General features: G+C 34.7%; 1 protein-coding gene and 1 long non-coding RNA gene across 4 annotated transcripts; both read left to right on the plus strand.

Annotated features, from left to right (window-relative positions):
• The first annotated feature begins 8985 nt into the window (after positions 1 to 8985).
• On the plus strand, positions 8986 to 9908 carry LOC137249586 (uncharacterized). Its single transcript, XM_067781214.1, has 2 exons — positions 8986 to 9097; positions 9163 to 9908. Exons 1-2 carry the CDS (start codon positions 9053 to 9055, stop codon positions 9772 to 9774), a joined length of 657 nt encoding a protein of 218 aa, XP_067637315.1. The 5' UTR covers positions 8986 to 9052; the 3' UTR covers positions 9775 to 9908.
• A 2086-nt stretch (positions 9909 to 11994) lies between these two features.
• LOC137249587 (uncharacterized) lies at positions 11995 to 16936 on the plus strand. Of its 3 annotated transcripts, none has more exons than XR_010952433.1 (4): positions 11995 to 12123; positions 12209 to 12393; positions 13704 to 13857; positions 16804 to 16936. It is a non-coding gene; the product is annotated as an uncharacterized lncRNA (long non-coding RNA). The 3 variants fall into 3 exon arrangements; XR_010952434.1 differs by lacking the exon at positions 16804 to 16936 and adding exons at positions 15244 to 15814; positions 15998 to 16773 and having other exon boundaries at positions 12026 to 12393; XR_010952432.1 differs by having other exon boundaries at positions 12026 to 12393.

The following is a 16936-nucleotide window of genomic DNA, read 5'->3' on the forward strand; positions in this document are numbered from 1 at the left end:
ATATACGTAATTAAAGGGAGCCATCTTTTTGGTTTTTTCGAATAACGGTAAATTGCAAATATCTCAAAAACGGTACCATAGAATCAAAAATGAAGTCAATTTTCGAAATCAGGGGGTGATTTTACATACGAATTTCATAACGGCGTTTCTGGTAAAGAAAAAAAGTTGAAATTCGTGATCCAGTGTAATTAAAGTGCTTTACTTGGGGCGGCTGCGTAGCGATGAAAAACCCGCTCAAGGCTATTTATAGGTACTGTCAGAAACTAGAGTTTGCGAAACTCAATACGTACAAGGATGCAGACAATTGTCGGTTTGTTCTTGGAGCACAAACTACATGTATTTAGTATAATTCCATTAAAAGTTATCGTAGATAATCGCTATGCAACACCATTTTTAATAAAACATTGATATGAAATCGGTTTTGGTTTTCTAGTAACATTTGTAACAGTGGTGTAACTGTACCATCTGGGGCCCATGGCAAATTTTTTTATGGGCCCCTATCAATAAAAATCGTCACGTTTTACTCAGTTTAATTTTAATAAATTTCGAGATTTTCAGCGTACTCAACTACACGTTGTATATGTCCCACTAATGGCCAGATGCCTCCCCTCTTAGGCAAGAGAGAATTTTCGAGATTTCTGTTCCGCAAAAGTGTCTATAACATCATCAAAGTTTAAATATTGGGCTATAGAATTTTTAATAGACAGAATAGCCAAGTTACATAACATGTCTTGTCTCAGGGAGTTTCTTAAGTAGGTCTATATCAATTTTAATTTTGAAAATGATTGTTCAGCTCTAGCTGTATTCACAGTAATTGTAAGAAATAACAGTAATGCAGTGCACACTTCAGGAAAGCTGCAGGGAAAAATATTTTTTATTATTAATATATCAGCAAGGTTTCTAATGGGTCGAACCTGAGAACTTTAGAGAATTGAAGTTTTCGATCTTCTTTTTGAATGAAACAGCTTCATTTCTTTCATCTGATTTGTAATTTAACAAAATGTTTGCGTTTGCACTTTTTGGACTTCAAAAAACCGAACTTTTAAAGCAAAAACTACATAATAACGTCCTATCCATCTAGTAGGGTTTAATGTTTTTAATGTTATTGAAGTTGAAACTCACTTTCTTTATTAGATATAAAACCTGATAAAATATTCCATCTTAGTTTGGTTGAAATGCTTATACCTATATGACAATACTTTATTTTGTCTTGCATTCCAAACTAGAAAAACTGACGAAACTTTATCGGAACTTTAAAATACATAAACAATTTCTACCATGAGAAAGCGAGACCATTATTCCCCCAAAATTAGTGAGTTTGACATGTTTTTGTCTAGGTTGTTAATTTTATTTTTTCATTAATATTTTTAACAATAAAAACAATGAAAATAACACGGAAAAATTATTTCGGTCTCTGATGGTTCACTTTTTTCACAGGAAAGTTGATTTTAGTTGTGTTTTTATGCACAAAATTTGCAAACTTAAACAAAATTTTTCTTGTACTTCGTTAGTTTTTTGAAATATAGCCTACACACTTTCACCAGAACTGAAACCGTATTAGGAGGGGGGAGGACAAAAAATATAAGAGAAAATACAGAGAAAATAAAGTAGTGTCATATAGGTATTAACGATTAACTTAAAATTGTATTATGGTCTTTAAATGTGTCACCTTGGATTTTAAGTAGAACTTATAAAAATATACTTTTCAAATAAAATAAAATGCCCAGGTACAATGTAAACAAAATATTTTTGAGCTCGCGTCCTCTTGATCCGGGGCCCTCTTGGGTCGGGGACCCGTGACATTTTGCTAGGACTGCCACCCTATTGGTACGCCACTGATTCGTAATTAGTGCATAAAATAGATATCCTAACAATTAAGTTTTGTAACACATCACTGTTAATATTGTAAATACGGGATAATACTTACTAAACTTGAATTCAAACAGTTCGAATAATTGAAATTTTTGTATACAAAGTGGCTGCCGCCTCCGAAGGTCTATGTCTATACTTCTAGTACCGGTAATGTTATAAACAAAATTGCAGCAAAGCTGGGTAGCGGTCGCCAAGTCTTTCTGAAAAGCCTCTGCATATTAGCTATAGGTCTTGAAAATTTAAAAAAATGATTAAAAGTACCACACCCGAGCGGTGATAGACAACAGGTTGATTTTGAAAGGAACGGAAGATTCTACGACTGCACTACAAACTATGCTGTGACTGCAACAAATAATCAATGCAAAAAATAACCAAAAGAAAAGGTTAAAGGCCCTTAAGTATTGATTCATCCGAATTCCGAAAATCCATAGAAGAGTTTTACGCTTAACTCCTAATAAGCTGTGTCTTAGCCTTGCGAACGCAGGACATGAGCAGAGTACGTGCACGATCGTACCGCACTTCCTAAACCTGCAACCACTGACGAGACCTAATTTATCATCATATTAATCATATGAATCTCTCGCCTACTTTTTATCTCACTCAATATAATTGGACCGCTTATGGTACAAGCTTCGAAGGATACGAGTTCATCCCCTTTTTCATTTCGATTTATTCCCATATATCACGGAAGAAATAACTAGGTTACAATAAAAGGCGGGACCGTATATTTTTATTACGGCGATACTAGGTAAAAGAAAGAATAATTTCAATAAACATAAATCAAGATAACCATCGTATTTCTGTCTGAAGTAACAATAATGTTATAAATTGACTTCATTGGACTAGCTTATCTAAAGTGGTATCAGAATATTAATTTTTTTTGGGATAACAACAAGTTGTATTTTTTCATAGAGTTCCATTATAAACATGAGATTCAAGGTCATCTCTGTCCGCTATTTTGGTGTTTTTGAATATTCTATAAATGTCGACGTAATCTCGTCAGTTGGTTTCTTTGCCTGTCATAATGTCTAAAAAAAAATAAAGATTTTGAGTTGAATTAGTTTACAATAAAGCGTGCCATTTATTTGTTTATACGGTTAAAAAATTAAGCATCAAGGTTTTGATCTTTTTACTTAGTAAGTGTAAAATTTTTTTTAGGAAAGACGTTCCGTAACCTATTCAAGGGTTATTTAACAATAACAAGGCTCTGGCGAAGCAAAGTTCGTGATGGAACTGGGTGATAGGGAGGGAGGAGGAATGACCTAGGAAGTTCAACGTGGTCATATTAAATCGGTGCCGAGAAGGTTGGTAATACCTTAACGGTACCAGATGTATATCCGGCAAAGGACCATCAGCATTGATAACACTCCTCAAAACCAGCGAGGAGTATCTTTGTCGCTACAAGAAGAAGAAGAAGGGGTCAAAATAAATTTTTAGCTTGGAAACCAAAGCAACTAAATGTTAGTCCCTACTGGCTCAATAAATCGGCATATATTCATCCTTGTGTAACGTCCCTTAAAAGCACCTTCTTAATTGGAAGGGATTGAAAACAACGGGGCGAATATTTTACCGAAAACGAGCAATGCACCGAATTACCCAGAGCCACATTTTTTCAAGTCACATTTATCCGTGGAGATGTGAAACCTCAATGCAACAAAAGGTTTGCAGACATTGCCAACAAAAAAAATTTAAAGAAGACGTAGAACAAGTCAGTCAAACCTTATTGAAAATTCGTAACTCATTACTGTCTCTACATTATCTAAGGAAAATGATACACGACAAAAATATTGATATGAAAAGCTTGTATTAACAATAGTAATTTTGACAACTACAACATAAATTTTTATACTCAGCTGAGCAGAGCTCACAGAGCATATTAACTTTGTTCGCATAACGGTAATCCGTAACGGCATAAACTAATCGAGATAGATATATACTTCTATATCTCAAAATGATCTGGGTGAAAAAAGAAATTCATTTAGCCATGTCCGTTCGTCCGTCCGTCTGTCCGTCCGTCTGTAAACCCGATAACTTGAGTAAATTTTGAGGTATCTTGATGAAATTTGGTATGTAGGTTCCTGGGTGCACATCTCAGATCGCTATTTAAAATGAACGAAATCGGACTACAACCACACCCACTTTTTCGATATCGAAAATTTCGAAAAACCGAAAAAGTGCGATAATTCATTACCAAAGACGGACGGCGTTGCCTTATGACGCAAAATAGAAAATTAGAAAAATTTTGGACAATGGGCGTGGCACCGCCCACTTTTAAAAGAAGGTAATTTAAAAGTTTTGCAAGCTGTAATTTGGAAGTTGTTGAAGATATCATGATGAAATTTGGTAGGCACGTTACTCCTATTACTATATGTGTGCTAAATAAAAATTAGCGAAATCGAATGACGAACACGCCCATTTTTAAAAAAATTTTTTTTCAAAGTCAAATTTTAACAAAAAATTTAATATCTTTACAGTATAAAATTAAATTATGTCAACATTCGACTCCAGTAATGATATGGTGCAACAAAATACAAAGATAAAAGAAAATTTCAAAATGGGCGTAACTCCGCCCTTTTTCATTTAATTCATCTAGAATACTTTTAATGCCATAAGTCAAACAAAAATTTACCAATCCTTGTGAAATTTGGTAGTGACCTAGACTCTATGACGATAACTGTTTTCTGTGAAAATGGGCGAAATCGGTTGAATCCACGGCCAGTTTTTATACACAGTCGACCGTCTGTCCTTCCGCTCGGCCGTTAACACGATAACTTGCGCAAAAAACGGTATATCTTAACTAGACTTAGTTCACGTACTTATCTGAAGTCACTTTATCTTGGTATAAAATATGGCCGAAATCCGACTATGACCATGTTGAGGATGAAGATGTTCTGGGTCACCCTGGTCCACATTTTGTTCGATATCTCGAAAACGCCTTCACATATACAACTAAGGGCTACTCCCTTTTAAAACCCTCATTAATACTTTTAGTTTGATTCCCATATCGTACAAACACATTCTACAGTCACCCCTGGTCCCCCCTTATTGCGATATCCCTAAATGGCGTTCACCTATAGAACTATTACCCACTCCCTCTTAAAATACTCTTTAATACCTTACATTTGATACACATGTCATACAACCACATTCCAGGGTTACCCTAGGTTCATTTTGCTAAATGGCGATTTTCCCTTATTTTGTCTCCAAAGCTCTCAGCTGAGTATGTAATGTTCGGTTACACTCGAACTTACCCTTCCTTACTTGTTATGTATAAATTTCCGCAGCAGAGAAAGATAAAATCATAAAAAATATTTCCCTTGGTTTTGATTTATTTTGTATAAAAGTTATAATAAAAACATTTCATGTTCTTGAAATTGTGTCATATTGGAAAAATTAAAAGCCTAACTGGTGTAAATACCGGTTTAAAATAGTAAATAAATTGAAAACAAAAAATTATTTTCACTTTTACAACCCCTTTCCAAAAGACATCAGCAGCAGTTCTATTCCATATGTACGTAGTATATATTTACAGATTATATCTGAAGTGTAAATTTATCATAGTTTCTCCAACGGCCTAGGTTACGTTAGGTTGAGCTGGCCGGTCCATGAGGATTTCACATAGACTGAATGAGTCCGTAGTGTTACCAGAAGTTTGTTTTAACGACCAAACTGAAAAACCCTATCAAAAACCAGGACCTATGTTATAAAATAACTCCGTCTTCTTGGCAAATACTAGAAGCTTCCTAGGACTTAAGCCACTTGCTGCTTCTAGATCTGACAGCTATATCACTCCTAATAGCTGGAGTCTTAGCGTGGCAAGCAGAACATGCTGGATCGTTTCTTCCTCCAACCCGCACTTCCTACTTCTGCTACCACTGACCAAGCCTAATTTTAAGGCATGTGACGCCAGAAGGCAGTGTCCAGTCAGAATACTCGTCATGAGCCTACAGTCCTCTCGAAGTCTCCTCGAAGGTTGTAAGACCTACACATAATCTTCTACACTTTACCGCCCCGCGCTTGAACCCACGCCTTTCCCGCTTGGGCGATCATGTGCACCTCTCGCCTTCGCTTAATCTCGCCCAGTCTAATTAGGACGTCTATGGAGCAAGCTTCAATGGATGCGCCCTTTTTAGCTAGTTCATCCGATTTTTCATTCCCATCTATTCCCCTATGCCTTGGGACCCAATATAAATGTATGCTTCTCCCTGTCCCGATTGTCTCCAGAGACTGCTTACACTCTAACACGCATTTAGATGCTGTGCTATGCGGGATTATTGCCTTAATTGCTGCTTGACTGTCAATATAAAAGTTAGCACGGTTGCAGCTTAAGCTATTCTCTTCCAGGTTTCCAATGCCTTGGTTACGGCTAATATTTCCGCTTCGAAAACGCTACAGTAATCCGGCAGCCTGATCAGCACAGTATACCTCAGACCCAACTTCTTCCACTATTTTGGAACCATCTGTGTACACATGTATCGCCTCGTCCGCCATTTGAGCACCATTGCGCCAACCGTCCACCTCTACTGTGGCCTTAAGATCTCCCTCGAAGTGCATATAGGGAATCAGGTAGTCTGTCCGCTTTGTGATTGATGACGCTATACTATTACGGCCGTATGGTCGGCGCTCAAGCTGCCCCGAGACACCGAGCATGGTTGCAGTTATTAACACTATGTTCTCTGTTACAGGTGGAATGTGCAGAATGGCATACCGTGCTGCCGTCGGGGTTGTTTTCAGGGCTTCCATAATGCTAAGCATTGATAGTCTGCATACCCCCTCTAATTTTTTGAGATAGGTTGTTGCTTGTGTGGCTTTCCACCAAACAAGAACTCCATAGTATAGAATAGGGCTTACAATAGCTGTAAAAACCCAAAGAGAAAGAGAGGGCGATAAGCCCCACGTACACCCCAGCATTCTTTTACATGCATAAAGTGCCGTTTAGGCCTTCTTCACGCTCTCCTCCACGTTGAGCTTCCATGACAGCTTACTGTCTAAGATGATTCCTAGGTATTTTGTGCAAGGCTTCTCCTGTAGGGTCACCCCTCCTAACTTAGGCCTGGTCCAATTGGGACCTTGTACCTCTTTGTAAACAACACCATATCGGTCTTCTCCGCGTTGACTTTCAACCCGATATTAGATGCCCAGGTATGAATATCCCGAAGCGCCCGATCCATCAAACAGCAAATCGTTGGAAGGCACTTTCAACTTATGACAATTGCAACGTCATCTGCGTAAGCCGTAAGTTTTACGGGTCCCTCATCGAATCGCCTGATCAGTTGATGACCAGCGTCCACAGCAGAGGTGATAGCACCCCTCCCCACGGCGTGCCCTGTGCACTGATTTCGTGGCCTCGTACAATCCCCATTGTGATGTAACCTTCCTGCAATTTAACATGCAGCCGATCCATCTGGTTAAGGCTGGATGTACTTTAATGTAATTAAGACCATCCATAATCGCTTATTTAGAAATGTTATTGAAAGCCAACGGCATAGGTACTTGTAGTATTGCTGATATTAATAAAAATACCAGAAATATACCATTATAGCTTGTTTTTGTCGAGCGATGCTGCCAAGCTACATAGCCAACAAAAAAAAAACACCTTAAAACGTGAGACAACAACTATTCGGCCACAGATGAAAAAAATGTAAGGTAAAGGCTAACTCCGATCGGCATCTGCAAGGCAGACGAGTTTTCACTGCCGAGGGGCGACCCTGCTTAGAAAAACTTTTTTGTAATTGAAAAAACTTGTTTCTATAATTTTGATTTTGCTTTGCCCGGGGCGTGAACCCAGGACCCACACTACGGCGGCCGCCAGAGATGCCGTCCTTGTGCACTGTACTTCTTAAGACTAAAATTGAATGAGACCCTGGACATAATTTGCAGGCCTGTGTTCCAAACATTGATTTTGTTAAAACAAAACGATATTTTTAAATGAAAGTAGGGCAATTTTAAAATAAGTTAATGGTTCAGTCAAAAATGTTTTGTCAAAATCATTCAAAAAGGGATTTAAATTCCAGTTTTATTAATTTTATAACTACCGGAAAATACATTTAGTATCTTAAACAGCTGCAGGTATTACATAAAGTATCAAGATATTTAGCTTTAACTCATTTTACTTAAAACAGTCTAGGTTAAACTTCATAGTGGGGCAATTATTAATTATTGATCGATCAACCCTCTAGAAATTTATCCTAGAATTATTGTCCGAAACGCGGAGACCGGAGTTGCCACCCTAAAACCCGGAGTCTCCAGGCAAAAACTGGAGGGTAAATGTAGAACAATTTTATCCGAAAAGAGATTTATCTGCAGCAAGCCCCTTTAGGGATGAGTTACACAATTTTTGGTAAAAAAAAGGGTATTTTGTATTTAATGTATGGGTCTTCTCATACCAACTGAACCTACTAACGGATTTTGCCTTATCGATTTCGCTGAAGTTTAGGCAGTTTTTCGTACCTTTCCTTAAAGATTTATGTAAACTTTTCATGCTTATTCCTCTAGCCAATCAGGATATATGAATTTTCGAAAAATTCGGAACACTTTTTGGATAAATAATTTGGAAATTTGGTCTTTTAATGTGAATTTACTGTTTTTTTTTTTTTTTTTTTTTATTTATGAAAAGAGTGTGCAATGTAAGAATTTAAATTTATTTTAGTTTTTCGTTTTAATAACTTGATGAAATCGGTGATGTAAAATCTATAGGTATGGTGAGGTGGCATAGAAAGCGCATTTTTTTAAATAACTTTTGAAGGGTTAAAAAGGGTAAAATTTCATATCTCTAACTTGTATGTATAACAAATTTAGTACTGTATATATTTTTTTTGCCAAAAACATGTTTCTTCTAAAGAAATATTTAGAGATTTCACGAGCTATTATATTAAGCCGTGTCCAAGTAGAGTTGTGATTATCGACTTTTTAGTTCTTACAATTTCTGTAAACAAATTTCCTTGCAGCGAATGTACTTCGAACTCAGGACTTCTGGCATGCTATGAAGGCGAAATCATTGCCATACAGTGTAGTTCTCCGTCAAACCATTTGTTGTGTATTATCGGTAGCACGATTTATGGTGGCAATCAAACACTCCTAACCATCTACATAAATTCAGTAGGTAAAATAAATTGCTTGGCTTATAAAGCCCGTTCTATATATGGCTTGTTGAACAATTCTATTCAGTTTATTTGCGACAATGAAAGTTTACATTGCACTCCTATTTTTTGGCGTTCTATCTGTGGTAAGACTTCACGAAAAATTATGTGTAGGGATAAAAATATTATATTTATATTAATTTAATTCTAGGCAAGTTCTGCCAAAGTTTTACAACCCGCTGTTAACTATGAAGGAACTGTAGAGAGTTTGATAAAAGAAGCAGAAACTATTTCACTTCAAACTGCAAAACGGTTCGAGCTTCAGTTCAAAGAAATAGTTTTAGAACCCATTGATACAGTTGATTCCGCCCTACAAATGATAGAGGATCGTCGAGAAGAGAATTCCAATTGTGTAGAAGCTAAGAATTCAGATGTTGAATTGGTTGTTGACAAATTGTATGAGAATATGAATATTTGCGTAACAACCGCTGCTAAAGAATCGGCAGCAATCATGATTGATGTTAATAGCGCAGTGCAACAGTTAGGGTTTGATGGTTATAAAATTTTGCGGCTTTATCAGAAATGTAAAAATTATAAGAACAGTATTTTGAAAAGCACCTGTTATACAAAGTTGACAATACAAACGACATTGTATATCAAATATGGCCGCAAATCTATCAATACAATCAAAAGGGTTAATTCGCGCATTCCGCCTGTATTCGCAGAAGCTAATATTTGTACACATAATTCTTCAAGAGAAGCCGTCACTAAATCAAATTGCATTAATACTGAAATTGACTCATGTATCAAAAACACTGTTTAACTCTTTAATTTTTGCCTAAGTATTATGCAACCGAAAATCTCTACCGTTCATGTAACCACGGTTCTGGCATACCCGGTTATACTGTCAAAAAACAAAGATGCACAATTGAGAATAAAATGAAGATGTGAACTAAATTTTGTGTTAATAGGTATTAATATTGTTTGAAAACTCTTGTAAATTAACATGGATACACTGTTTTTGTTCGAACAAATATTGATAGAGCAAATGCAACTTTGCATGGTAACAAAATGTGATCACCTATTTTAGCGGTGACGTTATTATCCGTTTTCAAAATTGGAAAAGATGTTCGCCTTTAGCTTAGAAGCAACCTACGAAAACTACACAGTCCCCAAATATCTTCTAGACAGAATTTTCTATTCGGGCAATACATGGAATGCTAGACAAACCCTTTACGGAATATATGGGACTTTGTCTTTAAAAAAGGTAAGCATATTCTAGTCTGTCTAGAACCTAGAGACGGGTTATGTATAAATTTCCCTAGATTATTTTCCAGGCAGGATATAGCTTATGTTGAGACATCGCAAGATTGGTTGAAAGAAGTAGTTCACTAGCCTTTAGAAAAGATTGCACAAAAGAAGTTGGGTAAAATTGTGTTGTTTGCCTGTAACCTAACCAGCAGTTTCATGGAAGGCCGGCGAACAAAAAAAAAACGTTCTAGCAAGTAAGGTTCTAAAACCGGTTTGACTAATTCGAAAAATTGCAATAGAGATCCGCAAATATATTTATAGGTTTCACTTAATAAAAGGTTTTAAACACACAAATACATGAAAACTTAATTGACTGATTTTGATCATAGGTAGGCACTTTGCACTACCACTAAATATATACCGTAAGTACAGAATTCTCTGCTGAATGCAATAAACTTCCACAAAAATCAAATGGTGCGTGATATCGGGTTTGAAAATTCCCGCATTGAAAGATTCAAAATGTTATTTTAGTGAATCTAATGGCGTTTTCTTTTCTGAAAATAATATCATAAAATATTTTCCACTAAATGAGAAATGGTGTACCATAGCAATTTTGCAGAGCGCTAGATAACCTAGTTCAAAGGTCAGAATTTAACAGCGTTTTCTTTTCTGGAAAAAGTTTTACGCTTTTTGTACGCCACGTAAGTAGATATATTTCGGGGTATTTCGTTCTTTTGTGAAAATTGCTCGCAACGTAAAGAAAAAAAAGAGGCAGTATTTGCTAATGAATTTTTATCATATTTACAGCGCGTTTGTGAAATTCAGCTGATACACCGGGTAGCCATTTATGGCATTTTCATGGACTATGAAAGTTGCCACTTTTCAGTGGCAGGAGTTACTCTATTAAAGTTTTAATCTTTATTTAGGCAACGCTTTTTTCAGAAAAGAAAACACCATAAAATGATCTTTACGCCAACAAAAGTACTTATGCATAAGTATGCAGTTTTTCTCACAACGCTGTGGTGTGGTGGTAGCGTGCTCCGCCTACCACAACGAGGATCCTGGGTTCACTCCCGGGCAAACCAACATCAAAAATTTAGGAACAAGTTTTTTCAATTAGAAAAAATGTTTTCCAAGCGGGATTGCCCCTCTGCAGTTATTTCCAAACACTCCGAGTATATTTCTGCCTAAAAAATTCATCTGCGTTGCAGATGCCGTACGGATTCTGCGTAAAACATGCCCCGCCCCTCCAATTTGTTGGTATTATTAAAAGAAGCACCACGGAAATTGAAACAAAACTGTTTGCGTGAAACACAGCCTAATGCAGATAAATTTCCATGATATAAAATTTTGATTTTTTCGCTCAAAATTAATGCTTAATGATATTGCAAATATAGTTTCACTAAAATCCACTTTTGAGTTTCTAATGAACAAAATGCAATTTCAATATCAGTAACCCATAAACTTTTAGTAAAATGCTTTCAAAGCTCAATTTTTATTGCAAAGTGCCCATGTGTGATCGTACATCTTACACACATATTTATATATATATATGAGTTATATGAGTATATATATATAGACACGTATTGTTATACTTAAAAAGAGTTCAAGTTAAGTCAAGTTGAGAACTTTTAGCCACATATGTACATATGTATGCATGCATTTGTACATGTTTGCATGTGCGTATGTATTAATATAGGTATATTTAAATTATATTTGTACAAAAAGTTTGGCTTTGATTGTATTAGCCACATTGAACTTGTTAACTTAAAGACTTAGTCGTGATTTTAACGTGAGTTAAGGCACTTGCGAACCGGTAAAAATTTTAAAATTATATTTAAAACGCTAAAAAATAAAACGTATACTACATACATATGGTGTTGACAAAGTTTTAACGGCTTATACATAAAGAATACTTCAGGTTTATAAAGTTCTTAAAATAACATTTGTATACGAACTTCCAATTATAAAAGTTTTATAAACCTATTTGTTTTTTTATGAGTAAGGGAGTTAGAAAACTATTTTACGAAGCAATGACTATTTATGGTATTATCGTTCAAATTATACTGATTTGCAATGTAATAAAAAAATAAAAAAAATATTCCAAAGTTTTCATTGTAATTGAATTTCAAATGAAACATTTTTGGAAAATTTCTGGCATTAAACTGCCAAATCTAAATTTATTTATTGGGTGAGTTTAATTTATCAAACTGAGAACAAATTTTCGAATAACCCATTAAATACGTTTGGATATATTAAATACATATATGTATATAATTATATGGTCCATTATATATCAAAAACTTAGTTCAAATTGCGATTATATTTCACACATATTTTTTTTTTTAAATATAATTTTCAGAATTTATACTTATTGTCGAAATAAGTTTATATTTTAAACTAATTTAGGTAAAGAAATGGTGGAAAATGCTTTAACCGATGAATGACTTAACATTTAGGTTGAAAGTTTTAACTGTGTATCTATGTATGAATTAACATTTTTTTTTTTGCCGATGATGTTGAAAAGTCCATAAAAACAAATTGCAAGTCTATTTAAGTCTTAAGGGAACAAAAGTAAAATGGTTGGTACAACGGGCCAATACTGTCTAAATAGTTTGATGTATATATATCGGCTCCCAAAATGGATGCATCTGATATAGCCATTGTTTGTTTTGTATTGAAATTAATAAACAAAATTCTATGCAAAATACATTAAAGAAAACTTTGAAATGTACTTGACGTACATGGGTTTGTAAAATATATAAATTGTAGTCGGTGAAAATAAAATTTTTTTTTTGGGAAATTAAATATTTTTCTAGTAAACCTCAAATTTAAGACCTTGTTTTATTTTTCACTACGAATTTCAAATGTGTATTTATTTAGTTGTTGAGTAAACTACAATCGCAGAAATTTATTGGCATTTTAAAATTCTATGGACGGCAGTATAGATACGTGGACATGATTTACGATATTGAATATGTATGGATATTAAAATATTCTTTATTGGCCTATCACAAAGAGGTGATAGGTTGTAAGAATTCGTAGGAGATTTTTGAGTTTTTTCCTTCCATTGGCTGTTTGTGTATCTTAATTAAAATAATTTGATAGGCAAAAATCGGCTTCGTATAGTACGAGCACCCTAATGTTTAGGGAGGTATGTACATGAAAAACTGTGTTAAACGAGGGTTAAGGTCAATATGCGTCACAAACCAGTAATAAGCATATTAAAGAGGGAAGTAAAAAATGCGGAAATAAATCAAAGCAAATATTTATAATAAAAACAACAATTTTCTTACCAAACATCTTAAGAAAGCTTATAAATGAATAGTCGAAGAGTACGATTGACTATATTTATGCCATATTTATTTGTATGTGAGTATGTATACAAAATATGCATATGTGAATGCGAACGTATAAGAATCATATTAGATATATGTTCACACATAATAAAATGACATCGGCCGAAATGTTTTTTTATTATTGTATTTTATATTTGCGCAGTGGATCCGGAGCTGGAAGAAGCTGAGCATGTAAAATAAGGGGACCGCACTCTTTTTATAGTTTTGACCTCAAAAATGTTTGCAGATATTCAGAATATTGCCGGAAAGTCTCATGGCTGATTTTTATATTCATATTAAGAAGTACCACTTATCTGGTGAGCTTTAACTATAAATGAAATATTTATTTTAAGTTAGTTTTATTTTGAAGTTTTCCACGATATTGCATTATGCTTACTTATCACACTGAAAGTCCTAGGTTCCTGCTCAGGAGTGTAAGTAGTTCTGAAAAACTTCTAGGCAAAAAGAAGTATTAAGTAACATACACATAAGGCGCTCAAAATGGGATGTAGGTTGAGATCACACTTCCGGGAAAACTTCCTGGAAAAGACGTATACTGGTATTATCGAATCAAATATCGCATATTTTTAAACGGTTTTATTTAGGTTGACTTGACAGGCTGCACGGTTGCACGGCCAGCGCGAATTTTGTAATTTAAATTTAAGTAACTTCCCGATAAGCTACAAGCTTGAAACTTGGAATATAGTTCAGAACCCGATGGCAATGCAATAATAAAAAAAAAAATCGCCGCTAGCTGGCGCAAGGATCGAGATATTCACAAAAATCGTATTGCGTTCCGATTTTGCTCATATTTGGAACACATAATACATACAAGAATAGAAGGCGACCTATGAAAAAAAACGCCGCTAGGTGGCGCATGGATCGAGATATTCACAAAAATCTTATTTTTGCTCCGACTTGGCTCATATTTGGAAATCATATTTGACATACAGAAATAGAAACCGCTTTAGTAAAAAAAAATCACGCTAGGTGTCGCAAAAATTGAGATATTCAAAAAACTCGTACTTGTCTGTCCGATTTGGCGAACAAATATTATATACAGTCCGGTAGAAGTGACATCAAAATACTTTGGAACACATAAGTTCAAATTTTGCTAGTGAAATTTCAGTATATAAAATAAATAAAAAAAAATTTTAAGTTAAACGGTTTTATTGAAAAGTGAAGTAATAATAATACTAAAAGCTAGAAAATAATTAGATAGGTCCTAAGTACAAGTCATCACACTCCTCATTCTAAAAATGTGAGGCGTAGCATAACCATTTTAAGGTTCAGTTGGTCTTATGTATGACTATCAATACAAATTTGACGCGTCCAACGCTTTTATTTAATTGTCTGATCAACGCCCTAGATTAATGACGAGTGTCATCACACTAGTACCTAGGACCTACCTAATTATTTTCTATCTTTTAGTATTATTACTACTTAATGTAATTATTGTTTTCAATAAAACCGTTTAACTTAAAACATTTTTTTTTAATTATTTTATTCCGTATTATCAATGCCCTACAAATTCACCCGCTCTCCAGATTGGTTATAAATTTTTTTCAAATACATTTTTTAACCACATAAAATTGTTGATGCTACTCATTAGAAACCGCGGTTAGCACTATACCCGTTATAAAGGTGGATTTATTAAATAAGGTATATCTTATATATGTATGTATGTATATTTTGAATTACAGGAAGAAAACCTAATCTCCAGAGCCCTCCACACCGTTCGTCTGAAGTTTAAAGCAAATTACGCCAAAAACGGCGTTGAAGTAAAAAATAGGAAAAATAAATTGTCGGATCTTGTAATGCATTTTGACGCACTGAATCTGAGTCCGCTTCCAGAATTGACCTAACGGATCGTGGTTTTGACCTACCTCCAAAATCGGGCAAACCATCAGTGGCGATTGAGTGTTTTTCAACCTAGGACGGAACCCGCAAAGCTGATTTTGATAGCAGATTCGGATGTAGAGCGCATCTAACACATGTGTCGCATTAACAGATCCGTCGATTTTTGTTTGTTTTTGTTAAAATAGTTTGTATATTTCAGTTACATTGTATTACTACTTTGTACCTTTATCAATGTATAACAAAACACTCCAACAATTTGTTTATTTATTCATTGTAAGAATGCTCTGAACTTTTTATAAGCAGACTTTCCATATCTAATTAAATTTTTTCATTGTCTAATAAAATTTTCATCTGTTCGGACTATTAAATACGTTTTATTTAAAAGTTTTCGTGCACTGAAATAAAAAAGTACATGTTTTCTGAGAAAAATTTCATGAAAACCTCTCCAAAAACCAGTTTTCATAGAATTAAAAAAATATTTCTTAGAATATAAATATATTTTCTTAAAATCTATGAACCCATTCATAGAATATAAGAAAAAATATATATATTCTAAAAAATATTTTTTAAATTCTATGAACACCGGTTTTTGGGGAGGTTTTCATGAAATTTTTGGTTCAGTGTGGCGGTGCTTTAATCATCTGAAATTTCAAAATTTGTCAGCTCTTCTTAACGCCCCTGATGTCAGTGGAAGAGATATATTTCACCATTCCCACTCTTTTTGTGGCAATAAAGACAATCCCCGAAAGTTTTGGGGAGTGTTCTCCATATTCATGATTCTTCGCAGGATATAGATCCGGTACGTTCCAGTAAGGGATAAGCCCGACCATCTTGGGAACAACCTAGTATGACCACATTAAACATTCTAGGCCATCCCGCCCCCACGTTCTAGTTCCATGAGGAACTTGGGATCGCCAGAGCCTCGGATGCTAAAGAAACAGGATTCGCCACGGGTAAGTGAAGTTGACAATAAACCAATTATAAATAAATTGCGCTGGCATCCCCTTGAAAAAGTTGCGCTTCACAACCCCTTAATTAATTGGGTATTTTAGTCGCCTCTTACGACAGGCATACCACCGCAGGTAATTATTATACCCATAACCCGATGAGGGTTATTCCCACTTCTAGCGGTTTTTGAAAAAGTCCGAATGGCATCTCATAAGGCAGATACTTAATTCTGGAAAAGCTTTTCATGCCAGAAACATACACAAAAGAAGTTATCTGAAATATTTTTGAATGGGCCTTGTCCCGTGAATTGAACCTAGAATTTTCGATAAGATAAGCCAATTTTTTAATTTAAAAATATTTAAAATTATACATAAATTAACATTATTTTTCAAAGTCCATGAAACAAGTTACATATTTAAATAAGGATTTAACAAATTTCTTTTTCTATTTTACAGATTTTACGAGATGTCGTGTTGAATTAAATAAACAATGAATATAAAATTAATATTTATATAATTTGTATGTAGCGGTATGTTTTTTATCGGTTTCTTATAAGCAATAAATAATAATTTTATTAACGAATAAGAA

Source organism: Eurosta solidaginis, chromosome 4 (genome assembly GCF_040869045.1).
Source record: "Eurosta solidaginis isolate ZX-2024a chromosome 4, ASM4086904v1, whole genome shotgun sequence".
Classification (NCBI taxonomy): Eukaryota; Metazoa; Arthropoda; class Insecta; order Diptera; family Tephritidae; genus Eurosta; species Eurosta solidaginis.

Coding starts and splice junctions, on each gene's coding strand:
- LOC137249586 (XM_067781214.1), top strand. CDS start 9,053: ATGAAAGTTTACATTGCACTCCTATTTTTTGGCGTTCTATCTGTG. Junction 9,098..9,162: donor TTTTTGGCGTTCTATCTGTG/GTAAGACTTCAC, acceptor ATTTAATTCTAG/GCAAGTTCTGCCAAAGTTTT.